Source organism: Brachionichthys hirsutus, chromosome 7, assembly GCF_040956055.1.
Source record: "Brachionichthys hirsutus isolate HB-005 chromosome 7, CSIRO-AGI_Bhir_v1, whole genome shotgun sequence".
NCBI classification, from domain to species: Eukaryota; Metazoa; Chordata; class Actinopteri; order Lophiiformes; family Brachionichthyidae; genus Brachionichthys; species Brachionichthys hirsutus.
This window is the reverse complement of record NC_090903.1, coordinates 14,833,012-14,859,581: the sequence shown is the minus strand read 5'-3', so window position 1 is coordinate 14,859,581 and position 26,570 is coordinate 14,833,012. Positions and strand designations below refer to the sequence as shown.

The 26,570-nt window shown below is 50.2% G+C and overlaps 3 protein-coding genes and 1 long non-coding RNA gene across 4 annotated transcripts in view; 2 read left to right on the top strand and 2 right to left on the bottom strand.

The window, feature by feature from the left end:
- rims1a (regulating synaptic membrane exocytosis 1a) overlaps window positions 1-4,629 on the bottom strand; it is a 36,079-nt gene extending 31,450 nt beyond the window's left edge. Inside the window, exons 1-2 of the mRNA XM_068740993.1 lie at window positions 4,469-4,629; window positions 2,573-2,647 (exon numbers count right to left, since the gene is read on the bottom strand). Coding sequence (XP_068597094.1) covers window positions 2,573-2,647; window positions 4,469-4,629 — 236 coding nt within the window. The remainder of the gene's footprint in view (window positions 1-2,572; window positions 2,648-4,468) is intronic.
- A 2,294-nt stretch (window positions 4,630-6,923) lies between these two features.
- On the top strand, window positions 6,924-8,987 carry asrgl1 (asparaginase and isoaspartyl peptidase 1). Its single transcript, XM_068741678.1, has 6 exons — window positions 6,924-7,101; window positions 7,188-7,330; window positions 7,556-7,710; window positions 7,799-7,920; window positions 8,595-8,705; window positions 8,773-8,987. Exons 1-6 carry the CDS (start codon window positions 6,927-6,929, stop codon window positions 8,985-8,987), a joined length of 921 nt encoding a protein of 306 aa, XP_068597779.1. The 5' UTR covers window positions 6,924-6,926.
- A 2,567-nt stretch (window positions 8,988-11,554) lies between these two features.
- Window positions 11,555-16,697, top strand: LOC137896213 (uncharacterized). The gene is made up of 4 exons (XR_011105572.1): window positions 11,555-11,897; window positions 15,253-15,294; window positions 16,215-16,330; window positions 16,417-16,697. It is a non-coding gene; the product is annotated as an uncharacterized lncRNA (long non-coding RNA).
- A 4,649-nt stretch (window positions 16,698-21,346) lies between these two features.
- Window positions 21,347-24,115, bottom strand: LOC137896148 (opioid growth factor receptor-like protein 1). Its single transcript, XM_068741677.1, has 7 exons — window positions 24,020-24,115; window positions 23,386-23,472; window positions 23,115-23,193; window positions 22,932-23,010; window positions 22,580-22,646; window positions 22,075-22,220; window positions 21,347-21,884 (listed from the first exon to the last, which is right to left on the bottom strand). Exons 1-7 carry the CDS (start codon window positions 24,113-24,115, stop codon window positions 21,347-21,349), a joined length of 1,092 nt encoding a protein of 363 aa, XP_068597778.1.
- Window positions 24,116-26,570: the final 2,455 nt, after the last annotated feature.

Sequence of the window (26,570 nt, the reverse complement as noted above, 5' to 3'; positions counted from 1 at the left end):
GCTGCAGCTCCGCAGGGAGGCCGTCTGGCCCGACGTCGTTCGAGCGATGATGGACATGAAGCACGTTCCAACGCGCAGATTTATTTTTAACACTCAAGACTCGACAATGACGCCGGCGGACGAACGGAGCGTGGCTTTAGAGCCAACAACAAGAACCTAACTCTGCTGGTATGACGCCTTTCATCACTAGCATGCTAACGCCTGCGCGGCGTATAGAATAGCGGCATCTTTAAAAAAAGCCCTTTGGTGGGATCTGGCGAGGCTTTTCGGCGTGAACGCACCTCCAGACCTTTTTTGGTATTTGAAAGTCTCACTTCCCACAGGAAGGACTCGGGTTAATGCAATTAAAGACTTCCCAGGACTTTTCGGTGAACTTTCAGCGCTCAGTGTTTCACCTGGGATGTAAGGTGGAGTAAACGCACTGTGTTGCCTGTTGTTGTCAATATCAATATCAGTTTTTCTCTCTCTCACTCCTTCATCAACTCTTCTTCATCTAATAAAAAGCTCTGAAGGAAGCGTCTCGTATGGTGACGGATCCGCAAACGGGACAAGCCGGCGAGGCTTTAGCTTAAAATCAAAAGTTTAAAGTTTTCCCACGAGATTGGAGTGAATGACAAACAACCCAAATACAGAATACAAAAAAAAGAAATATACCAAGATAGATCTAACGACAAAAAAGGGAAGGATGGGCGGGTGGATGGACGGGAGAGAAAGGAGGGACAGATGGAGAGAGCACCAGAGCCAACAGCAGAGCTAAGTGGGTAGTGTGCTCCCCAGACAGCGCTCCATATGGCCTGGCAAAGCCATGCAAAGGCAGGCAGCACACGCACACACACACACGCACACACACACACACACACACATGCCTAGAAGCTAGCATTCACACAACGGGTGTGTATTCACACGCTGCCATGTACCCACACATTCAGAGCGCTCGTTCTGAGGGAAGACATTATAAAAAAAAAAGCATCGCATCTGATCATCTTTAATAAAACAACAACTTGCAGCATTTAAATTAAACTGTGATTCTGGTTTCAGCTTTTCTCTAAGTTTCAAGCGTGAAAGTCTTTTTTTTTTTTATCCAGTTAGCAAAGCGTGTCAAGAGTGTCAGCTAGCAGTAGAAAATACAGACGTAGCTGCTAGCGTGTCTCTCTGGTCCTTCCTGAAGCAGAGGCTCATGGGAGGACCAGGATAACAGCCAGTGCCCAGAGGGAGCAAGGAAGTGACTCCTCGCCAATCCCGGGCGTCGCCGACGTCACCGCGGGGCTGCTGGGCCATCGTCATGACGCCCCGCTGACAGGGGACATCTGTCCAATCACAGCTATCTCAAAAAGGTAAACACCCTTAGATCCACGTTACCTCTCATGAGGCAGCCACGGGGTGGGGGGGGATGGACAGAGGTGGGACAAAATGTCCTACACTGGGACGAAAAGGACATGGACGCAGTGCAACCGCTCGTCTTGACCTTCCTAATCTTTTGGAATATGATGACAAGGATTTTGGACTTAGCGCTCCACCGGAGACGCCAAGACTGAAGCGGCGTCTGGTTTTTGAGGACATGCTAGCTAGCAGTAGTAGCTAACTCGATTGTATAATGTTCTAAACGGGGGGACATATTGTGGGATTCCTCTGAGAAGCAGGTGTGGTCCACTCTGTAATCCCACTTCACTCTCTGATCCAACACACACACACACACACACACACACACACACACACACACAGCTTTATGTTTTGATTATTGTGTAGCAGAAGAAAAGACGTTACCGGCTGCAGAAGCCGCTGCGAACAGGAATGCATGAAAACTGGCATTTGAATGTGCAAAACAAGCCAGCGGGGACGGAGACGCTCGTAAAACATCAAAGAGTGGAAAACCCACGGCGCGTGTTTCACGTGACGCTCGCCATTCACAGCCGCTGGTGCAATAAAGACAGCATGCAGACAGAAACATGGCGATGAAGACTAAATAAAGACAGGAAGAGTAAAGCCACGTCCAGCTTTATATGCCACGACATGTTGGGGGGGGGGGATCCCTTTAATCACTTTAACTTTACTCACCATGGCATAAAAGTAAATCCTTTTTATTTTGATCTCTAATTGGAACATAAAAATGTCTTGCCTAGGCCGAGAATCAGCCAACAAAAGCAACGGCGAGGCTGACGTCGTCTGATGACGCGGCGATGTGGCCTGATGGGAGTTGTTGTTTTAGAAAGCATGTCCTCATTGGAGGAGGAAGTAGAAAATGCACAGAATGAATCCGTGTCAATAAATAAAGGGTCTAAGACTCCGACTTTTAGCCTCTCCATCGAGGAAGCATTCCGACGGAGGAGGAAGTCTCCGGTGACTCAGCAGGATGTGGACTCGACTCCGCAGCAGCAGAATGTCAAGTCGCTCGGAGGGTCAAGAACCCATCAGGAATCAGCATAATCAAGAAGAGCAACCGGCGACAGCGACCAGCAGACACCAGCTCATGTTCCCAAACCACCGGGGTGAAACGACATCAAAGCCGACATCAAAGCCGACATGCACGCCACCGCTGGGCTGCTTCTAAACGCCGCGTGGACTCTGGACTCACCGGACGTCGTTCTGCTGCGGAGGTTTCTTCTGCCCCACCAGGTTCACCGTTCTCGCTTGGATCGGCTTCTCTTCTCTGAAATACACGAAATCGTTCGTCAGCTCAGGAATCCTCCCACGCGCCACCCGGGCTTCCGGTTAACGCCGCCGTTTGGTGTTCAGGATTAAAATACTTTCATCCAAACATCTGTCCGGATCCGGGATCCTTGTCTTTTACCGGGCTTTCCTCTGAATTGGCTGCTCGTTTTGAAATCTCACTTTTTCGGTTCTGATTGTGTTCTCTCGCCCCCCCCCCATCCTGCACCACCGGACACCTACAGGCGAACGGACCGGAACCAGAACCAGAACTCCAAAGGCAATCAGATGTTCCCCATACAGAGAAACACGAGCGACCGACCGAGGAATCCTCACCCACGCCCACGATCGGTCTGAAATAGAAGCCGCTCATCGTTCTGCCTGTTTTCTGCACATGGGAGATGGCGATGGGTTCTAACCCCCCTTTACTGGTCTGACTGGGTTCCGGAATGGACGACTGGTCTACTCCTGGGCTTTGGTGTCTGAACGAAAGGACTTTGTTCGATAACTACGAGCAGGCTACGCTAACATTTGCTAATATTTTCAACTGAGACCGGAAATAATCGAATAACCAGATGAAAGAGTATTGATATTATTGAACGCGTACTCTTCATCGTCCACTGGTGGGGCAGGACGTCTTTCTTCCTCGTGGAAGTGTCCAGAGACCGTTTCCACGCCGGCTGCCGCCCCGGCGCTGAGCGATGCGTTCGCTCTGCTCCGACTCAAGACAAGCGATCGATTTGAGGCTGACGCTGACATTTCATGCTGAGTTTCTGGACCCATCAATACCTCTGATCACATGCCGGATCAATAAATCCCACATCATGGCTCGAGCATTTGTGACATCTTGACGGGGAATTCTCACTTTTCCGATCCATTAAATCTCATCTGGCTTTTAAAGAAACGTTGTTTGTTTTTAATCTATAATATATGGAACAGTGACGTCACCGCTGCTGCATTCCACACCGACCGGAGGGGACGGAGATCCTGGCGGCGAGTCGTGGGTTTCTCTGCGTCACAGCCCACGCTGCTCTCCTGGCGCAGAGACAACCGTAAAGACGCACACTCCTATTGGACAGTTCCTTCTTTAGATGCAATGGATCGATCTCTCGCTCCAGTGCCGGGCGATCAGTCCGCGCGCCTAAAATAGAACCGGGACGTAAAGCCGGAGGGGGGGGCGCCTCGCTGAGGGGGGGTCGCTCGATCTGCGCTCCACGCAGAGAAACGCGACGCGGCGGCGCGTCGAGGGCTCATTTCTACGACGGGGGGAGACTTTCCTCCGTGCACGTATGGAGTAGGCGGGTGCACGCGGTGCGCGTCAGCAAATGCTGACTCAACCTGACTGGACTCGGGCCCCGTTTCTCCTGCTGCTGAAGGCCTGCCGGTTCTGTAGCAGCCTGGGTGGGGAGGGCTGGCCTACATATGGGGCAAACGGCAGGGGGGGGGGGGGGGGGGGGCTCAACCGCACCCCAGAGCAGCTGCAGATGGACCCCCCCACAACGAGGAGGTTTTAGTTTGGGTCCTCCCGGTACCAGGGTTACGAAATGTCTCCGGTTCCGTCCGATTATTCACCTCGTTAAAAAAAACAGGTGTGATGCTGGGGATGATGGTGACACACCCCCTCCTCACGCCCCCCCCCAACCCCACCACACACACACACACACAGCAAGTTAGAGTCTTTGGTAGGAGCGGCAGGAACCTGCAGCCTGGACGGACCCTGGTCCACCCTGGACCCTGGTCCCTGTGAGTCCACGGTGGACCCCGTGAGTGAGTGACGCTGAAACATGGACTCTCCCTCTCTCTCTCTCTCTCTCTCTCTTACTGTATCATGGCCTCCTCCTTCGCGTCCTCCTCCCGTTGCCGGGCCAACACCGCCAGAATGATCTTCCTCTCATCCTCCGTCAGATGGCTCAGGTCCGGCTCCGGGACGGCCGGGGCGACCGGTGGGCGCGGGCCGCCCCGCGGGCCCACCGAGGCGAACATCTCCCCACCACCGCGCGCCTCCCTCCTCCTCCCTCCTCCTCCTCCCTCCTCCTCCTCCTCCTCCGCCGCCGCCTCGCCTCGTCGGAATCACGGATAGAGAACCCGCTGGCGGAGCCCACGGATCACGACATGACCCACGGACGAAGCGGCGGCTGGAGCGGCTGGAGCGGCGTTCCCATTGCGGCGGCGGGGGGGCACCCGGGGCGGCGGCGGTGACGGCGGTGCTGCTCCGGTTTTCAGTCTGTCCTCCCTCTTGCTGCTCCGCGGTCTTCTCCCCCCACCCCCCCGCCAGCCTCTGCCCTCCACCACCTCCGTTTTACGGGGAGCCCATCTCCGGCGGTCGGTCAGGACGACGGCACACGGGACGGGAGGGGGGGCGGCTCCGGTCTCCGTTCGGTTCGGTTCGGTGGCCTGGCCGTGAGGCTGCGAGGCGAGGCGCCGCCGCTGATGCTGCTGTCAGGGAGACGGAACCGTCAATGGGACCGCAGCCCCTCATGCGCGTTCACTCCTCCTGCGGCGAGAGCGCGCAGCCCTCATTTGAGAATGGGGGGCTCCGCTCGCCGCCGAGATGCGCGCTCCCGTCTGGTTCCGGAGGACCATTACAAGTTCTGGACTGTTTGCTATCACTTTAAATCACGAATATTTAACAGGTCATTAATATTAATCCCGAAAAAGGATCTTAGGTGTAAATTTATGAGTCTAATAACGTGGAACCGGCTAACAGCTGACCCTTATTTGCGTTTTTGCATATAGTATCTGTAGATCATGCAGTATGATGTTTACAGTATCCATATATTATTTTTATGTTGGGTTGAAGGATTTTAAAGTCCCGGAATTTTCACCATAACAGAATAATTCATGGCTTTAAATTAAGATGAGGAAAAAACAGAATAATAATAATGCACAGATGTCTCACTAAAATGAATAATGAGCAACAATTACATTATTATAAAGGTTCAGAGTGAATAAAGGACTGATATATATACAGTAAATAAATTAGATCAGTTGGATACAATGAGCAAAAGAGTAAAAGGAAACTTGAAGGCTCTGAACCCCGACAGAGAGGAAGAACATCGGTCAAATTAAGAAAAAAAACACGCAGCGTTAAATAGTAAATAATAAATAAATAAATAATAAATAATCAGAAAGATTCCCAAAGCCACGAAGAGCCACGAAATGAACCCGATTAGGAGTGTTTGGATTCACAGCTGAATCTGAGCTTGCGTTTCAGCACCACGGTCAGCTCATCATGGCGGGATTGGACTTCTGCATGAGGAGCTGAGAGACCGGAACCGGGAGCGTGATGGGAGACTCGGAATCACCGGAATCTGCCAGGATCACCAGGGAATCCTGGCTTGACTGGATCAGCTGAGCCAAAAGGATAAAATCATAGTTCCTAATGAAACCTGAGCAGCAGAAGAGAAGCTCTAAATCATTTATAACTTAAGTCATTTAACATTACCTGATTCAGATCAAATGTAACTACCGGTTATTGAAGTCTTTTCTCTACGTCACACCGTAAATATGCCTGAGACGAATAGCTGGATCGATGACGGGGAGATCAACGTGGAGAACACCTGCGTGCAGTTCTCATAGCCGCCACTAGATTACAGGAGTCCTTTGCGAGTCGAGAGCCCTGCTGAAATGCCTCGGAGACCCCGTGAGATGCCGTAAATAAATAACGTGCAATCCGGGAGATTTGTCAGTCGCTTGTTCATTCATAAGGAGGTAGTCCGCTCACACCGGTCCGGTTGGGGCTCAATCCGGTTTACCGGATCTGTTCAGGTTAGCTCGACGCAAATTAATCTGATTAAGCATTTTTAATCCGCTTCGGAGGAACTCTGAAAGAAATTATTCTGTCAAAACTTCAAAGCAAATGAGTTACTGATGTTAAAATGTTTATCGCGTTTGGCAGACCGTCGGCTGCGTGCGCGTCTCTCTGCACTCTGTTCAGCGGTGCGACGTGACGTGATCGGTGCGTGACGTATTGATCGTTAATTACCCTCGCCGAAGGGGGGGCGAGGGTATTGCAATTGGGTCTGTTTGTCTGTGCATAACTCAAAAACTAGTGACCCAATCAACCCAAAGCAAGGTTCTGTCCGTGGCTCGGTCCTCCCTGAGAATGGCGCTGATCCGGATCTGGATCCAGATTCTAGAATGATTTAAAGCATTCTTTAACATTGCGAGATAGGGCACTTGGAGGCGACGGTCTGCAATCTCTGATTGTCTCCTTGTTTATTAACACGACATGTTTATGTCTGTCAGGAGGTCGAACTGACGTGGGTTCCCTCTCAGGTATGCTGCCGGTGGTGGTCGTCCACGGGGGGGCAGGCGTGATCCCGGAGGAGCGGAGGGAAGGCGTGCGCTTGGCGGCGCGGGCCGGGTACGCCGTCCTCCAGGGCGGCGGGGGCAGCATGGACGCCGTGGTGGAGGCCGTGACCCAGATGGAGGACAACCCCTTCTTCAACGCAGGTGGAGACGCTTTTCTCAAGACGCGCCGCCCCTTCACACGAAGGAGTCCCGCCCCCCAGAGGTAAAGGTGTTGATGCCCTCCTCAGGACGGGGGTCGGTGCTGAACGTCGCCGGAGACGTGGAGATGGACGCCATCGTGATGGATGGGAAAACGTTGGCGAGCGGCGCCGTGTCTTGTGTTCGCAACATTGCCAACCCCACCCGGCTCGCAAGACTGGTTATGGAAAAGGTGCGCCCCCCCCCCCGGGTGTAACTACACATTCCAATGTTGACACAAACAATTAAGTTCTCAAGTAGCAGATCTGCAGTTAAGCTTTGCTATCGCTAACCGATTGCAAACATAATGGGGGGGGGGGGGGGGGGGGGGGGCGTGGTCAAATACAAGCACAACGTGTTTTTGTGTCTATAGAGTCGAGACGTGCTTTAAAGGTGCGCCCGCCGATCTCCGTTTCAGACGAGCCACTTGTGTCTAACAGCAGGGGGCGCCAGCCTGTTCGCCAGGTCCATGCGAATCCCTGAGGTACCCCAAGAGTCTCTCATCACCGAGTACGCCCGCATGTGCTGGAAAGAGAACCTGGCGCCCGGCGCCAACCCCGTGGAGAGCCAGCTGTGAGAGGCCGATCAGCAAACGGCGTCGACCCGTTCGCCGCGTCCGGCGGAGCGCTTCAAGCCGTCTCTGCTTTGTTTTGCTCCGTAGGGGAAAGTTTGGCACGGTCGGAGCGGTGGCGGTCGACGGCGGGGGCAACGTAGCCTGCGCGACCTCCACCGGCGGCATTCTGAACAAGATGGAGGGACGCGTGGGCGACGTTTCCTGCATCGGTCAGTCAACAGGAAGTACAAGAACGCTCGGCCAGATGCTTGGGGGTTGGGTCTCGTGTTGGTTAGCATCATAATCAGACGCGGGCGGTCGGAAGGTCGACCTTTGACTAGCGGGTGGCGTGGTGAAAGCCCCGCCATCGCTAACGGCGCTCCGCTCGGCCGTGCTGACGGACGCAGCCTCCGATGGCGTCATTACATCATCGTCCGGGTTCACCGCTGACCTCAGATAGCACGGGTCACCTGCTAAACCCAGACCTGCACCCCGCCTCCTCGACCTCCGACCCAGATACGCTGCTCAGAGGCGGTTCGGCCGCATCAGCGCTTCTCTAGACGAGCTGCATTTGAGAAGACGCTTTAGATCAAGCGTATAATTCAGGCTAGGCTAGGCTAGGCTAGGCTAGCTACGCTGCTATCAGCTTGCGCCGCTGGGGGAGGGGGGAGTAGCATGAATTCATGTCACTGACTCGGCCTCTGTCACCCGTTACTGTTATCCTCGCCTCGTCCATTAAAAGCAGAGGCCCCGCCCACCTCGGGTCTCTGTATCCGCTCGAGGTTTCTGGCTGTTAAAGGCAGTAGCTTTTCCTCGCCTACCGGAATTTAACTTGCTAACGTTATGGCCGCCGTTATGGCCGCCGCTTCCTGGCGTGTAACGCCGGACCTTCTCTGCGACTCAGGTTCTGGCGGTTACGCCGACAACGCCATCGGAGCGGTGTCGCCTACCGGCCACGGGGAGGCCATCATGAAGGTCTGCTTATCCAGACTCATCCTGTTCCACATGGAGCAAGGTAGCGCACGCACGCACGTGCACACACACACACACACTGGGCTGAAGCCTCTCTTCACTGGTCTCAGGTCAGTCAGCAGAGGCAGCCAGCGACTTAGGTCTGGCCTACATGGCGTCCCGAGTGGCCGGTTTGGGTGGGGTCGTGACGGTCGACCCCCAGGGCCGCTGGGCCGCCCGCTTCAACACCAAGCACATGGCCTGGGCCGCAGCCCAGGGGGGCACGCTGCACCACGGCTTGGAGGCCGGGGAACACTTCACGCAGCGCATCGGCGATCCACGCTGAGAGGAGATGCCATCACGGGTTCCCTTCAAGTCAAGAGTGTTGCGTAATATCATAGGAATCATTTGGAGTTAAAAACTATCAGCAGACAGAAAGCAATCAATGATCTGGATTGATTTATCCTCTATCTATCAGCTGCTAAAAGACACGGGAAACCAGGTTTGCATGAGCGATCGAAAGGCAGAACTCAATATCAAACACGTTAAAGGAGGAAACCAACAGCGCAAACGGGGAAAACGCGCGAAATAACGCTCACGTTTCAAGCAGAAAAGGGCGGAGCCATGTTTTGTTTACAACGGAAGTTGCTACGGCTTCTTCTACTATTTCCGGTATATTTGGTATAAACTGCTGCGCGTGTCAAAATAATTTATCCAATTTGAAAGTGTGATTCATGAACACGCAAGTCCTAATTTTACTCCAAACTCTGATCGGATTAAATAAATTGTGTCCATGTAAACGTAGCAGGTGTGTGACGCTCTTTATCCACCAGGTGGGGCTGTTTCTCTACTAATCAATAGAGAAACGCTTCAACCGACAGGAAGTGGTGTCCCCCCGTTTAACTTTAACTTCTCCTGCTTTTGACAATCATCCTAAAATTTGTAGTTCCTGTCCCGATAAATGTAAAAGTATAGTTTGGCTGCATGACACTAATTAAAGTATTCTGATTCCTCATCTGCATGTGATGCTTGTTTCTATATAATAAACATTAGATCTTTTAACAAATAGATTTTTTTAAATGTTTGTTTCATTTCCACATAAAACCTGAATCCGACGACAATATTGCAACGACAACGTTAATATAAAACGTTTAAATATCAAATGGAAACAACAGTTTAGCGTTATTTCCCTGTCGGCTTCCCTCGTGGGAGCAATCCACGGTTAGACTCCACCCACTCACGGTTAGACTACACTCTTCCTCCTTATCTGCCAAAGATTCCAGGTAAAAATACATATAAAAAAATTAAAAGTAGAATATAGTTCTGGACTTTACGATCTAAAAATAAACATCTCCGCGTCCCGGATAGACACCGGCCACCGGCCACACACCTGGTCGCCGCACACCAGGTGCACACGTCACACGCCACGCCCCCTTAGTGACAGGATGAAGGCCTACTTCAGCCTCGGTTAGGGGGCGGGGCCTCTGTGTTTTTCATACTAAAATATAGGCAGTGGAAAATGCACCTGTAACAAAAGCAACGTGACGGAGAAGGTTCTTTTTATCATGCGACGCGAATCCAACCTTCTTCATTGTGGCTGAAACCCAAGTAGAATAAGAAGAATCTGACGAAGATGATGAGTGATGGGGGGGGAGGTCACCATGAGACCAGCTGATAACATCTGGCTTCGTGACCTTCTGGGAGGAGGTGAAGGTCACCAGACCTTCTGAGCTCGAGCAGCACGGCGTCCCGGTGGAACCGGCTAAATGCTAACGCCACGATTCTGTGTGTACTCTCCAAATAAAGCTGCAGACATGATGCCGGCGCCGGCGCCATGGAGGGCCAAGAGTTCACCGACATGCTTCCCATCACCACGGCAACCTACTGATCTCATTGGAATGCATTCAAACAACGTAGAGAAATGCACGTGGACCGACCAAGTCGTTGTCGAGGCGCTTCAGTGTTGACCGCAGTGGTGGGGCGACACCCTCTGGGGGCGACACGGGGTGAGGGGGGGGGTATCCTCAGGCGACACCGACCACCGGTGTCAGCTTCCCTGCCTGTCGCTACCCCGAGGCTGTTGTGACCGTAAACACCGACGAGGTCCTTTATCTGCGCCGGGCCTCTGCTCCGGTTTGTACCCTAAACACAGCAGCAATGGCGGTAGAGGAAAACGCAAACAGCAGCGTTTCAGGACGAAAGCAGAGGATGTGAAGTGAAGACGCGTTCACGAGCCGCGTCAAGGGGCCGGATCAGGGGCCGGATCAGGGGCCGGATCTGGGATTTCCCAGGGTCTGGAATGAAAAGGGCATCCGCGTTGAGGCTGATGGGGAGATCAGGCTCTGCGGCGCCTTCCTCGCTGTCGTCCATCTTGTCTTTTACCTTTCGTGGGTAATGCAAGGTGGAGAACAGAGATTCGTAAAAGTCTGGTGAGAAAGTACAAAATCTTCACAGATAACCCGTAAACTGATCCGTTTAGAAATTGAGTCAAAAACACATTTTTCATTGTAGTCGCAATTCGCAACTTTTTATGACGTCACATATTCCACGCATTCGTGGATTTAATCAGTGGGCAGCTCTTGTACAGTGTTTAGTATCCCGTAGAAACTCCGTCAAGTCACATACCGCTTGACAAGACTGCACCGGAAACCAGGCTCTATCCTTCACAATAAAGGGATACCTATTACAAATAAAAATGACTTATTTTGACATTCGGTCAAACTAAATTCATTACGTCTTGCATTTGATTATTTTCTCCAAATCGTATCGAATTAATCATACTGTTATTCTATTTTTTTATGTTAAATGTTTTATCTACAAAAAGTAAAATCTCTTTTATAGCGAAAGGGTTCGCCGGAAACAGATTCCGTTGTCGCTAGCGCTTCTAAGCTAACTTGACACCGGTCAGTGAAAAGAGGGCCGGACCGTCTGGATTTCTGACTACAAAATCCTCCAGCCGGTTAACAGCCGGTAGATTCAACCGGGACGGAGGAAAGTCGACTTCTTATCTTAACGGAACCGGAATCCTTCGATTCCCAAGAGTTTGTCATCGCGTTAAACTCGTTCGGAGTCTCGGGGGGGGGGGGGGGAAGTGACATCCACGGAAGAGACTTTATTTCAGCCTCCAAACGTTTAGAACAATGTCTGTCAAAGTTCGCAAGGAATAGAGAAGTTTCTATTTTATTTTATTTTATTTATCATCGTTAAATATCCGACGGGCCCTGAACTGCTCCGCTGTCAACAACCGCTGTCTCAGGTGAGCTCACGGTCCGTTCGGTCCGGTCCCCGCACGGACTCCCGAAAGTAATGAGTAAGGTTTACGTTACCGGAGCTTTTAACGGAAATGTGTACTTAGTAAAAAGTCACGGAGAAACTTTTAGATTAAAAACTAGACGGACGGATTTTTCCTTTCGGTGAACCGAACCGCTTCATCCGAGATCTGGGTCGGGGATCTACTGGAGCCTATCCCAGCAGTCTACGGGTTACACCCTGGACGAGTCGCCAGTTCATCGCAGGGCCACACACACACACACGTCATCAGTTCACCTTATTGCGTGTTTTTTTGGAGGTGGGAGGAACCCGGAGGGAACCCGCGCAGACACGGGGAGACTCACCATCAGATCACAGTGAACATGGAATAGTGCATTCCTGGGGGGCCAACCAGCCGTCTGCTGTGGGGGGGGGGGGGGGGGCATGGAAGTGACCCGCGCCGTTCTTCCTTCCTCCCTTGGGATGAGGGACAGTTTAGTTCCCAGGCAGAGGGAGGATGAGCTTTGGGAGTCCCGAGTGTCCCTCCAGCAGGACGGATCGTCTCAAAAGATTTAAGACATCGACGAAACCTAGAATCTTGTTATCGGTGCGCTCCTTTTGTTCACCTGTTGCTCTAACTTCCGGCAGTGACGTCGGCAAACGTGCCGGAATGTGACGGGAATAAAACTTGACCACATGTTACCACATCTGCTAAACATTTCGGCCAACAATCAACCAATCAACAAACAGGGACAACGCCCCCCCCCCCCCCATTTCCTGTCCCCGCTTCTGAACCGTCTGCGAGCTTCCCGCCCGTAGCCTCGTCTCTGAAGCTAATAGAAGTTAGCGGCTAAATGGAAGGCGGAGCTTCTTCCCAACAGATCTGGGCCATGTCGGCTGTTTGTCCGTTGCATTCCCGAGTTTTCGCGTTGTACGCCGAATTTAGTTTATGCACACAGGAAGTCCTTCAGTGTGTTGGAGGCAGTGTGTGTGTGTGTGTGTGTGTGTGTGTCGTTCCAGGCCTCTTGGCTCTTTGTGTTTGAGGAGGGGTCTCCGGCTTCACAGGGCTGACCTCTGGGTTACCATGGAGACAGCAGGAGCGACTTCCTGAATCCTCGGCCCGTCCCGCAATACATGATGGGGAGTCGGGTTGAAACGTTTGTGCAGAACGGAGCGGAACGCCAGGACATTTCTCATGTGATGGAATTGTGCACGTGCATTGGAGGAATAATAAATAGCGGACGAACGTTCAGAGTCGGAGAGACGTGGAGGCAAACGACGAGGACGCCTGCGATGTGATCGTTCTCCGAGTCACATTAGTGTCGTGAATGCTTCGCTTTCCTTTCACACACACCCGGGGAACCCGGAATCATTGGAAACCAACAGATTCCTCCTCGTTTCGCTTTACGGTTGAGACCGCCGTTATTTAGCGGTTCATGATCAACCTCCTCCGCATCGTTACTTAACATAGTTTCCAGTGAGACCCCGTCTTCCATGAACATTAACCCACTGTTTCAGTCCTTTTAGGACTCGGCTGTTAATAATCAGCATTGGGTTTCACGGGCCACCAACTCCGTTAGCACTCGGGACCCTGATCGGAATATCCGCCGGTCCGTTAAGCTGCCGACGGAGGGCGATACGCAAGGCCGACTGGTCGGATGAGCGAGCCCAGCGAAGGAGGACGGGAAGGATTTGTGTTGTCAGATAGAGAAGTTCTGGCAAACACACGAGCACTAATGCAGGGTCTTCAGAAAAAGACTAGGACTGACAGGGAAATCAAAGTAACCCTGGAATCTATTACCGAAACATGGGTGAAAATATCATGACATCGGGGGGGGGATAAGCATGACCATCCAGGATTCCAGCTGCCGAGGCACCAACTTCGTAGGGTGTGCTTTTGGGAAGGAAGGAGCCGACCATCGTGGCGCCCAGCGCTGAAGTCTGCCTCTGCAGGAATTCCTTAAATAAGAGAGATAGTGTGTTTTGCATTTTTGAGATAAGCCAGAAGAAGATCCCCGGGGGCTCCTTAACTCGGGTGTTTACCAATGTGTTTGTAAGTCACATGGACGTCCCATCAGCCGCCCCCCCCCCCCCTTGTTCCCAAAGAATACCTTAAACAACTGAGACTGGTAGATTTAAAAAAGTTTCAGAGAGCTGCAGCGACAAACTAAGGAAGGGGCGCGGTTTTTACCCGTCGGAAGAAACCGATTCGTCCTTATTATGAGCAACGGTGAATTAACTTTTAATTCAAAGACATCAAACAAGGCAAGTTATGGCCAAACAGACCCATTATACCTCAGTGTGTTGGATGATGGACGATAAGAGACGCTGCAGGACTTCAAACGTCCACCTTGGCTCGCGGCCAGGCTCCAGGTCATCGGTTGCCGCGCTGCACCTTTTAATGCCTTTAATCTGGAGGCCTCATTGTGCTGCTGTGTTTGCGATACGAGTGAAGTGGCTCTTGACTGGATGAAAGGACGCGCGGACACGGCGGTGATTGCCCCGCTTTGAAGGTTTCCTGTGCAGCACTTTCAAACCTCCACGCATCACCGTCAACTTGCTGATTTACTGCGCACCGCAGAGCGCGTCAGCCTCAGCAACACCTGAAGGAGAGCTGAATAGCTTTAGATATTAAATGACAGCTTGGGTAATGGAGTTATTTGCTTTCTTTTGAGTTGAAAGTTGAATCTGTGTTTGTTTCTTTTGGTCTGGCCTGGCTTCACAGCGAGAGAGAGAAAACAGCTAGCATAGCTAGCATAGTTAGCATAGCGGCATCTTTTTTTTTAAATGCTGCAAGCCGAACGCCCTCGGTCATGAACCGCCTGATAAGACTTAATCAATAGCCTGATTTGGGCTTTTGGCCTTGACATTCATGCCATTCAGTTCAGCTCCTTCTTCATTCATTCATTTTCGCGGGTAGCCACGGAGCCTATCCCAGCAGTCTACGGACGAGGCGCAGGGAACACCCTGGACAAGGCGCCAGTTCTTTGGTCTTTCTCTTTTCTATATAGTATCTGCACAGTTAATTTATCTTTAACGTCCTTAAATACGTCTCCAGACATTCTCCGGAAGACGCCGCATCTGTGGCTCGTGAGTCATAAGTTAGCTTTAGCATTAGCTTGCTAAAGAGCATTCACTGGTTTTAACTGTAAACTATGACACTTGAGATTTAGGTAATAAAACAGACACAAACCTGGACTAGAGCTGCTTTAATTTCTCCTGCCTTCATCCTCCTCCTTCCTTCCTTCCCCTTCCTCCCTCTCTCTCTCTCTCGCCACTTTGTGTGCGCCGGTTGCCAAGTGCTAAGAATCCGGGGAATGCAGGATTGCAATGTTCTGATAAAGTTTTCTTTGTTCCCCAAGTGACCTGAGCAGAGAAAGAAGAGAATCAGAGAAAGTGATGCCGTAAGTTCGCACTCCTCCGGCGCTAAGGACGTCGGAGTGTGTCGGCACTCCGAAAGACGTGGCTTGAATTGAGTAGCGAACGCCGTCGGCATTATAGCTAAATAACACGTAAGCTCTGTCAAGATAGCCCTCAGGCTTATTTGCATGTGACTGCCTGGAGTGAAGTGGGTTCAGGCGGACCAGGACCAGGACCAGAACCAGGACCAGGAGTCGAGGGCTCTTGAGGATTACTTCAAGGGCAGAGCAAACGTCATCAGTTCAGTGTTTAACTCTCGTTGCGTCTGAGTGGAAACGAGAAGTTAATAATCGCCTACGAAAAGTTTCCACGCAGCTAGCTTTCACTAAAGGTTTACCAGAGTGGCGCATCTTCTCCACAAATGATCTTTAGACCCGGGGCAGGGGCAGAGAAGGATTTGTGGAGGGGCCACATAGTTGCTTTGACAACTTTAACCCCCCCTGGGAAGCAATCCTTGAACGATGGAACTCGGGTGACATTGATGGTGTCCCGTGGGGCGCTCAAAGACACGCTAACTCTTGCGTGTGGTCCAGGGTGGTGGATGACAAATAAAGGGTGCAAGAGGAGGATACAGGAAGTGAGCGTCTGGGGCAGGGGTCAGAAAGGGCACCATGGGAGTCTTCCATGTTCATTTGCGTGAGAAGAAGTCATTAGATTTGTGTGTGTGTTTGTATGCTGAGCTGTGGGGCTTTGTATGATGGCTAAACAGATGGGGCGAGTTGTGTTTACACGCTAAACAAGCCTGTGTGTGTGGGGGGGGGGGGGGGGGGGAGGTTGTGCCCTTCGAATGCTTACTCAACAACAAAGGAAACATTAACCATGCAGGTCACTGCCGAGCGCTTCGAGATTTTAGGCCTAAAAAACGTGATCAGATCGATGTTCACCTGTGTCCGTTCGTCTGCAGGAGTCTGCAAAGGATTCCTGGAGACTTGGAGGAGGGGCGGGTCTGGATCTGGGAGAGCCCCCCCACTGGCCCCCCCACTGAGCGAAGAGACGCGTCCTCGTCTCCTTTAATGTCAGGTTTGTGAAAATCCGTTCGGTATTTGTTTAAATGACGGAACGCGCCCTCTCATCTCACCTTGCAATTCCCGATCTTTGTTCCGCAGATCCGCACCAGGATTTGAGGGGATTTCTCCGGTTCCCATCCTTCCAGGACGTTGTATGGAAATCCATTCAGTAGCTTTTGCGTGATCCTGCCAACCAAGACCCGAACAATCAGGGAGAAACTCCGAACCTGGCAGCCGGCGTCGCGCAAAACAAGCTAGCTTACCTCGTAAAGTACGCAACATCAGTCGGATCGGAAGCCGCGTCGGTGTCGTCTTCTTCTTGGAAACTCATCCGAGGCTAAACTCCAATAAATTATTAATACATTTTGAACTCTAAAAAACAGACATGTTGCGTCCTTCACGTCCTCTCGTCTCTGTAGCGACCTGCAGCAACGCGCGCTGCCGGGCCGTGTGCCGGCGCCGTCCTCTCCGGGCCGGCTGGCAGTCGGGCTGCTGTAAACATCCTTGACTGGAAGCTGGTTTTGGGTTCTGGGGCTTTCAGTCGGATGTTTGCAGCAGCCGACTGCTAGTGTCATCGCTGATCCCGGACCCCGGCTGATCCCGGACCCCGGCTGCGCCCGCCGTGCATCGGAGTGTTGTGAACCACAAGGAAGAATGTGTCTGTCGTTCCCAAGCTCCTTCATTCATCCGGCGACGCTCCCAGTAAACGCTGCCGGAGGAAATCCAAATCCGTCAGCGATAGCCGTCGCCATTCGGCTCCCGGCGGATGGGAGCGGCTTCGTCCTCGCCCCAGGATGACATGCGGAGAGGAGAGAAGAGGTGAAGGAGAGCGAAGCAGGAAGTGAGGAAGGAGCTGTGGTTGCAGTTTCCTGTCCCTAACATCCAACACGAATCCCGGCGCTCCAGGCCGTGTGCCAGGATCCGCTTCCTTAGCTTCCCTCTGCCGAGACTGGTTTAACAGAAAGTACAAGAAGCACAGCTTGGGAGAGTCTGAGATATTAGAACGCTTCCTTCCATCCTTCCTTCCGTCCTTCCTTCCGTCTTCCCTCCCTCCCTTCCTCCCTCCCTCCCATCCTTCCTTCCTCCCTCCCTTTCTTCCTTCCTTTCCTTCTTCCTCCCTCCCTCCCTCCCTTTTCTTCTTCCTCCCTCCCTCCCTTCCTAGGAAGCAGTGGACCGTCTGTCTCCAATGCATCGGGTCAGAGGCAGGAATTTCTGGTGGACATTCAAATATCTCTCTGCGTAGTTCGTGGTCTCCAGGGAACCCCCGGTTCCCAAACTGTTCCGGGTTCCGAGGTAACTTGGAGGCCACGACGAGGAGAGAAACATAATCAGCTGTTCTATAATGTTTCTCATCAAATCCGTCGTACTTTTTAGCCGGTCCGTGTTTGCTTGAGTTTCAGGGTCACATCCCAGGAAGCAGTGGGAATCTTTGGATCGCGGGGGGGAGGGGGGGGGGGGGGGGCATGGGAACAAATCCTGTCCAGATCCGCCATCGGTGCCGCTCGGTTCCTGAGACGCCGCTGGGTCGGAGACTGTCAGAATACTCATTCATTCTCCTCGAGGAGGAGGTCTTGATCCTTTCAGACTTCGCGTCCATCGTTTTCACTTCGCTTGTTTCTTCTTTTTTCTATTTCATCCGTAAACTTCCAGAAAACATGTCAAACAAACCAAACGGCGCCATCTTTGTTCCTCTCTCGTCATAAATCGGCCTGAAGTGGCGTCAAGATGCACCTTTGACCTCCGAGTCCCAGGAAATGTAAACATCCTACACTCGCGGCGTCCGCCCCCTGGTGGCCGGGAGTGGGATCGTTTGCACTGCCTGTCTCAGGGAACTCATCCAGCAGCTGGGGAAGACAGATGTCTTATATTCCAGTGGACAACGCAGACGTCATAGCAATGATGCAATGTTGTGTCTGTCTTTAAACATTAAAAGAGGAACCTTTTCAGGGGAACCAGCCTGAGGTCACATTATTCCCAAACATGTCTGTGACCTTAAAGAGGACTGCTAAATGAAGCTTCATGTAAGTGACCGGTGGCTTGTGTAAATAAAGAGTTATGGAAGTTTCTCTGATTGGCTGGTTTGCCTCACCCACGTCTGTCCCGCTGGGACAGGGACGCAGGATGTTGCTGCTCCTAAAGGAGGACACAATGAACAAAATGGCCTATAAATGCTGGAATCAATAAAAAGACTGATCAGGGGTTCGATCCTTCTCTGGGAATGTGTCTGAGTGCAGGATAGAGTTTCTTTAGGAAGCTGGAAATGAGCAATAAACGATGCGTTAAGTGGCAACAGGCGGAAACACGTGGACAGGAAGCGGAAGCAGGCGCTGAACTGTGTTCTGGCACATCTAAAAATATTCAGCCACTAATGCAGAGGAAGTTAGGGAATGTAGCTCACTGCATCGCTGCCGTGCACGCCACAGAGGACACGCGGAAGCGCGCTCCGCATTCTAGGGTGTAATGTCTGCCCCTGAACACTAGGGGTCGTGTGAGCCACGCTAATCACATTCTGACATAGATTTCTATCATTTTAATTTTGGATAATTGAGATTCGTAAAAATAAGATTTTTTTTTGGTAAAATTCTGACTCCATTCTCAGAATTTTTAATGGCGAAGTTATGCCAGAGCTTTATCCCATATTTTAATATTGCTGTAGACTTTAAAAAATAAATAAATAAAACCCTATACTCTCAAATTATTTGTCTCTTTCGAATGTCAATATAACCAATTATTAATATTATATTATCTCTAATGTTCCTTTGTAATTATCTGATGCGGCCTGTGAAAGGTAAACCGCCTTTTTACCTTTATGTGAACACAATACAAAGTGAATATAATGGCTTAGGGTTTGTCTCTTCACATTTCCACTCCTTGCATCCTGTTTCTGATTTACTTTATTGTGTCATTTACGTGATTTGAAAATACTTTAAAATTATATATTTTTATTTATAGCTGTCAACGGACAGACAGTGCGCAGTGCCTTCTTTGACCACCTGGTGGAGCCACGGTCACATTACAGCCACCAATAATCCATCGCAGGATCAATAACCGACCCTAACCGAATCCATTGATTTGTTGCTGTGTCTCCACTGAGCAGGTGCACACATGATCAATATCTCATGCTTCAGTAAAATGCTATTTCAAAAAACGGAGTCCGTTACTGATCATGAAATAACAAATCACAGTTCCTCCTCTGTGCACCAAAAAGCAGAAGTGGATGTGTGTGTGTGTTCGAGCGCCAGTTTCTGCCACATGACAAAAAAAAACAGGGAAAGTCCCAGAAACCAAGACCGCCAACTGGTCCAGTTTCAGCCGAAACTGAGGAGGATCCGCATCAGTCTGGAAAACCTGCTGCGTGGACGTCTTTCACGCCGTCTGTGAAAGATTTCACAATAATCTTTACGAGCAGGTTCATCCACGAGAAGCCGGCTGGAAGATAATCACAGTGTGTGAATCACTTCTGCCATAAATGGACAGTTCATAAGGCATTAAAAGCAAAACGCAATCAAGCGCTCCCAACAACATTCTTAATCCACATTCCCATTTTTATTGGAGTCGAGTGTGGAGAAGTTCACATTTTAGGGTAACAAATATTCTGCTGCACCTTTTAATCAACAGGCCAGATGCAAGTATTCAAGTATTATGTATTATTACTTCTCCTCTGTGTGTGCAACCCATTCCTGCTGTTTCTACGCGTTTATACTCACATTTAGACTATAAATCAAACAATAATGGCGATATCAAAGTGCTGTACAAAAACCAGGATGCGGAGGAAGCCAGTTGTGAACGGCGCTCCTTACAGCATACAGATAAAGGTTTAAAAAAAAAATACAAAAAAGGCACTTAAGAATATCAGACACACACAGAAAATGGATCAGCATCGCTGTTTTACACGTCGCCTGAACAGTTGCTGTTACAATTAGAAGAGACGCTCGTCCGGGGAGGAAACAGAGGCCGGCCGTTAAACGGACTTTAGATCCAGATCGCCTCCGCCTCGCGCCGCTTTTAACTTCACTATAAAATGAACAAAGGATGCTTAATGCTAAGAATATACCCCCCCGGCCCCCCCAGGACAAATCAGATGCAGTTAAAACACTGAGCCGACATTCAGACTTACTTTAGAAGTCAAGTCCCAAGGTTTATTCTGTCGGGGCCTAAATCTATGTGGAAGCAGCGAATGGGTTTCTGCCACAGCTTCATTTACTCCCGAGCTGCATGGAGAGGGAAAACGTTCCCAAGACGTTCCCAAGACGTTCCCAAGACGTTCCCAAGAGGGGGAAACTCCTGATTTCTGGATTGTGGCCTTGTGGTCAAAGTCACCTCCTCTTGAGGCCTAAATTTATACCTGAACTCCTAGATGTTCACCACTGTCGGCCCAAAAGCCCAAAAGCGAAGTGGCTCAGAACCATCTAGATCAGAACCCAGAAGTTCTGGAATTCTGTTTAGCGAGGAAACAAAACCGAACTCGATTTTTGGGTCCACTGGATCAGCGGTATATGCCGCTATATGCTACATTTAGCCGCTACATGCTACATTTAGCCGCTACATGCTACATTTAGCTGCTATATGCTACATTTAGCCGCTACATGCTACATTTAGCTGCTATATGCTACATTTCCTCCATGGTGCCATTGATTGTAGACAGTGATGACATTTAGAATCCGAGCCCTCACAAAGTGTTGGGATCTTTACCGGTATGGATGGTTTTGATGTTTGATCGAAGGCAGTCCGTTCGGCTCGGGATACGTCCTCGTCGCCCCGGCGACAGCAGCACCACGTTCCGTTCCCTGCGGTGAAAACGGTCCAGAGACAGCCCGAGGGGTTCGAGGTGAGCCCTTATACGGACGTGATTCTAATGAAACGCCGTCACGCGTTTCTGCCTCGAGCCTCGTCGTGTCCGATGGGATTGTCTGGATGTTTCAGGAATTCTAAGAATAAAGTTCTGACATAGAGAATAATTTTCGTTTTACATTAAAAAACACATTTTGTTTTCTGCCTTTAAAACTTTAGATCAATCGAATCGTATTTCTTACGGAAGAGGACTCTTGTTTCTCTCTCGTCTGGTTTCAATCATTATTAATGCGCCCTCCAGTCCAGCCATGCTGGACTCGGCGAGTCCAGAGCAGCCCTGCGGGGCCCCTCCCAGCAGCTCCCGGCACAGCACGGCATCATGGGAAGACGCAATAATCCCGCTACTTTCAGAGGCGACGCCCTCGTCCTCTCTCCTCTGTGGCTCCGGCGTCGTAGTGGGCGCTCTGGTCCCGCTACTCCCGGCACCTGAGCTACCTCCGACACCGCCTCCTCGCCTCACAGGGGGCGGCCCCCAGAGGAAGGCATGGGCCGGCCTGTAGTGCTTGCGGGCGTAGCGGAGCAGGCGTCTGCGTGTGGCAGGCAGGCGGATGGTGTAGACGTAGTACTCCAGGATGCTGTGCTGCATGCTGGGAAGGGAGCCGCGACACAGCGACTCCTCGAGGAACAGCCGGACCAGCGGCGCCTTGAAGGCTTCGTAGCCGAGTTCTCCGAGTGACTTCAGGATGCGAGTGATGCGCAGGTAGTTGTGCTGCGACCTGTGAGGAACAACGGGGGAAGAGGCATTTCTCGACATCTCAAACATGTCGTTTCACATTTGGCCACTAGAACGATCAGTTTCCAGCAGGTTTAAAAGAATTACCTTGCTTAAGGGCACGAAAGCAAAAACAATTGGCAACAGAGCAGTGTTGGCTGAAATTTTACGATCGTGTGTTTGTGTGCTCTTACTCGTTGAGGTGCTGGAAACGCTCCTGCCAGTTGGGAGCCCGGCCAACATTCCCACTCTTATCCAGCAGTTTGATGCCGTAGAAGTCCAACATCAGGGAATAGGCCACCAGGAATCTCCGCTTAGCTTCCCGAGTGCTTTGGAATTCCTGGCAGGATGAAACAGGAAGTTGAGCAAATTGGCCCTATCCCATCCTATCCTACCTAGCCTAGCCTAGCCTATCCTATCCTATCCTATCCAAGCCTAGCCTATCCTAGCCTATCCTAGACTAGCCTATCCTATCTTATCCTAGCCTACCCTATCCTAGCTTACCCTATCCCTATCCTAGCTTAGCCACACTGTCAGGGTTTGAACTCAGCCTACACACCTCTATTATGGGAAACAGTTTCTCAAACATGCACCAGGAGACTCTGGCAGTATGACATGGAGTGTAAACATGGTGTCAGGGTCCACACGGGTACTGCATGTAGCATGCATGTGGACAGCATGTCTGCTTGTGTGTCTTACTTTGATCTCGTCCTGAGTGAGCTCGTGTGCGTAGAAGTTTAGCCCTTGTTCCCTCAAAGGGAACAACCTGCCACACAGAAACAGAAAGACACGTGTTGTTAGAACCGGAATAGCTCCCGTCATTTGGACGTTAGCAGCTCGACTGTTTGCTAACGCTGGGCGCCGCTGTCAGCGTTTAGTCAACAATTAAACGTAACCCGACACCAAGCATGTCCACCGACGCCTGCTGGACAAAGAAACGAATCGTCGGTCGCTGTGGATGGTAAAATGCCACCGACACTCCGTCAGGAGGAGCTGCCGCTGTCACGTACAGCTAGCCGCGAGCTAAAGGAGGTCAGAGGAGGCGGCTCACCACTGAATGTAGGTGTGATTGTGCTCCAGTTTGTCATAGTCACCCCTCCACTGTGTCAGAATCTCCTCAATGTAGATACCTGAGAACAGACAGGACCATTTAGCTGCTGCACACATCTCTAGTGTGTGTGTGTGTGTGTGTGTGTGCGTGTGTGTGTGCGTGTGTGTGTGCGTGTGACCTCACCATCAGGTACGAGAGGAATCTTGTTCAGGTAGAAGCGCAGGTTGCGGTATTCGTTAGGTTGTCTGGATTTTCTGTAGTTCTACCGACAAACATGAGATCAACGGTCAACAATACACGATCAATAATACTGGGACGCAAGTGAAGGTACCGTGTACATGTGTGTTTGTTGTTTTGTTTGTTTGTGTGCAGGTACCGTGTACATGTGTGTTTGTTGTTTTGTTTGTTTGTGTGCAGGTACCGTGTACATGTGTGTTTGTTGTTTTGTTTGTACCGGGTAGCTATGACGGTATTTGTAAAGGTCCCTGGCAGCATAGAAACTCCTCTTCATCTTTAGAACTGATTCTGGGGATTCAGTCAGCTGTAAGAAAGAGGGGGGGGGGGGCGTAGTAAGAGTAATAGGAAATAGGAAAGATGACAAAAGGAAGAAAATGGTCGACGCGTCATTTATTCAAATGATCAGCGCTCCTGTATCTCTGATAAATAAAGGTTATAAATGGATCCAGAACACGCATCTGGGCTCGGAGCCGCTTCAGAATCAGAACTATTCGTCCACCTCTATGAAAATACTTCATCCAAGTCTGCCGACATCGTTTTGAGATCGCGTCGAGACAATCAAACTAAAAATGTCCTTCAGCTCAGCATGTTAACTACATTATATAAAACTCATTGTAGACGATGACTGTAAATAGCGGACATTGTGATGAAGATGCTGCTGCTAGGAGGCGCTATCTGGGGGAGGGGGGGCTCTTTGAAGGTTGCACCAGCTGTTTCAGAATGAAGTTCCGTTGCATGTTCGTCTCATTCACGCGTGCCGGTTCCACCCGGTTCCACCCGGTTCCACCCGGTTGCCCTCTCCCGGTCCTCCCCGTGCATGCGCGCGTGCACCCTTCACCCCCCCAGCGTACCTGCGGGGACGCGTCGCTCTCTGAGTCCGACCCCCACGTCGAGTCGCATTCCTCCACGGTGCTCGGCTCCTTGAAGCTGCCCAACAGATTTCCCATTTAGGAATCACCGTCTCTCCTCTTTCACCGTGTCCGCGGAGCGAGAAGCGGCATAACGGCGCACGGTGCGCGCGGAGCGGAGGCTTTAAATGGCAGGAAAGGGGGGGAACTCCTGCTGAGCGACGGCGATGACGACGATGATGATGATGATGATGAAGGGGCACGATGCACGTCTATGAGAGACGATTAGTGCCACAAAACAACCGGATGTTTTAAAGCTACAAATCCTGAACTGTTGAATTAATTGTTTTGGATAATTTCTAGAAATGCATGAGAAATGAAAGAGATTTGGTAAAATCAGAAATGATTTAAAATACACATTTAATCTTTCAGATTAAAGATACAGAGTGAGATCTCTGGCTTCTCCCCATCCCGCTGCTCGGTGGCATTCATCACTCCCTATACAAAGTCCCAGCATCAGGACCGAAGCCGAGTCACGTGACAGCAGGAGGAGGCCACGCCCCCCCCCGGGTTTATCAATGTCACTCAGGAACAAAGGAAAACGGAAGATTCTGTTTCCAGGGATCCAGCAGCATGGATTATAGTAACTATAGAGCACAGACCTCCGCCAAGCAGCTCAATCCCCTCCTAACTGGATCTACCGTCCACACGGTGATCTGGATCAGCACCAAAAGGTTCTGGAGTGTTATTGGTATCTTTATACACCAACCATGAAAAGTAAAAGTGAATCAGAGTTGGTATTTATATCTGATTTTTGAATCCATAAATGGAGTTTTCAAAGTTAAAACTATAATAATATTTCCTGACCTCATTCTGGATCAGATCCAGAAAACATTTTGCATGATAGTTCATACCGGACCCCTTTATGACTGATTTTTGGAGAGGGAATTGAACGCAGATTTTACAAGATGTTATTTTTTTAAAGCCACGATTATAAGTAAAATCCAGATTTTTTTTTGTATCCGGACGGACATCCGGATCGCTCTCAGAATTTAATGGGATCTAAGTTAGACCAAGACCCATCTTCAGATTTTTGTTCATCCAGATCCATCCAGCGGTTTATATGTAATCCTGCTAACAAACAAACAAACATCGTTAAAAACAAAACCACCTTAGCGGAGGTGATTACAGATCAATTGAACGCAGTGGGAATAAAGAAACTGGAATTTCCTGCTGCATGTTTTGGTTTCCCCACGGACTCTTTCCTTTTCTCAGCTGTGGGCATTTCTCTGATTATCTGGTCAGTAAAAAAATCCTGGTTGCCCATATGAATTGGGTGTAAATCGGTAATTCGCACTTCCCAAAAGTTGTCACGTCTTACATTGGGCCAACCTTCATGGACCAAATCTATATACTATATATATTATATACAGTAAAACAGGGAAAGATATGAAGCAGATAGGTGAGATCTGATCTATTTAACCAGGTAAGTTAATTGAGAATTAATTATCTTTTGAAATAACAACCTGGACCTAATTGATTGTAAAATACAATCAATAAATGATATCTTCTATAAGAGACCATTAACGTGATTGTAATGGAAAGTTTTCATTAAACATCTTTTTTTTTAGTGCATGTTAATGGGTTACATTTTAAACTTGTGACATCCTCCACAAAACGAGGTCCTTGTGGTCGAAACTGTGACGTCACCGTGAGTGAAACCGAGAGATTAGCTAATCGAGAGCGTCAGCAGTTTATTTCTCACCCCCTCCGATGATGGTTCCCAGTTGTCCACTGGGTTCAGACTGGGCTGCGTTTGAAAGCAAAGTTTGAATCTTTCATTCATCACATAATATAGCAAATTAGCCACTTAGCGATGGTGTTGTAGATACTGTTAGCTTAGCATTAGCCTCAATAATAACCCTTAGCTTTATGCTGATTCAGAAGCAGAAAAGTTGTGATTTTTTTTGTTGTAAAACCAATAGAATTGGTAATTGAATCATTAATTTAATTATTTTACACGTCAATATTTTTCTAAAGGAATTTCTGGACATTTGAAATGTTTTTACGACTTTTACCTCAGCTTGAAGGTTGATGCGTCGCTGATCAATAATAGTTATAACATATTATTATTGTTTGAATTAAATAAATCATCCAAAAATGACAGAACTTCACAGCTTGTTTGTCTGATCTGTTGACGTCACGTGTGACTGGATCGTTCTGCTTTCTTGTACTTACACGTATCCGCCGCCAGGGGGCGGTGTTGGCAGCATAATGCTGTCGGCCTGTCACACTTTCGGTTCCTCCTCATTGTGGATCTAGTGCCCAACAGGCCGCAGGCGGAGGAGGCCGACGCGCAACATGTCGTGTTGCGGCCTCCAGGTGAAACAGCTGGACCCGCCTTTCCCCGCCCACTCAGGAGTTTGTGCATCCGGTGGGCGGCGTTTAAAGCGGCTCCGCCTCCCCTGGGGAGCATCTTGGGTGTATCGACGCCACCGTGATGACGCTCTTATTTTTGATTCGCCCTGGAGGTTGAAACGTGTGACGTGAGAGG

Coding starts and splice junctions, on each gene's coding strand:
- asrgl1 (XM_068741678.1), top strand. CDS start 6,927: ATGCTGCCGGTGGTGGTCGTCCACGGGGGGGCAGGCGTGATCCCGGAG. Junction 7,102..7,187: donor CAACCCCTTCTTCAACGCAG/GTGGAGACGCTT, acceptor TGCCCTCCTCAG/GACGGGGGTCGGTGCTGAAC. Junction 7,331..7,555: donor CAAGACTGGTTATGGAAAAG/GTGCGCCCCCCC, acceptor TCTCCGTTTCAG/ACGAGCCACTTGTGTCTAAC.
- LOC137896148 (XM_068741677.1), bottom strand. CDS start 24,115: ATGGGAAATCTGTTGGGCAGCTTCAAGGAGCCGAGCACCGTGGAGGAA. Junction 23,011..23,114: donor GATTCCTCTCGTACCTGATG/GTGAGGTCACAC, acceptor GTCTGTTCTCAG/GTATCTACATTGAGGAGATT. Junction 21,885..22,074: donor CGTTTCCAGCACCTCAACGA/GTAAGAGCACAC, acceptor TGTTCCTCACAG/GTCGCAGCACAACTACCTGC.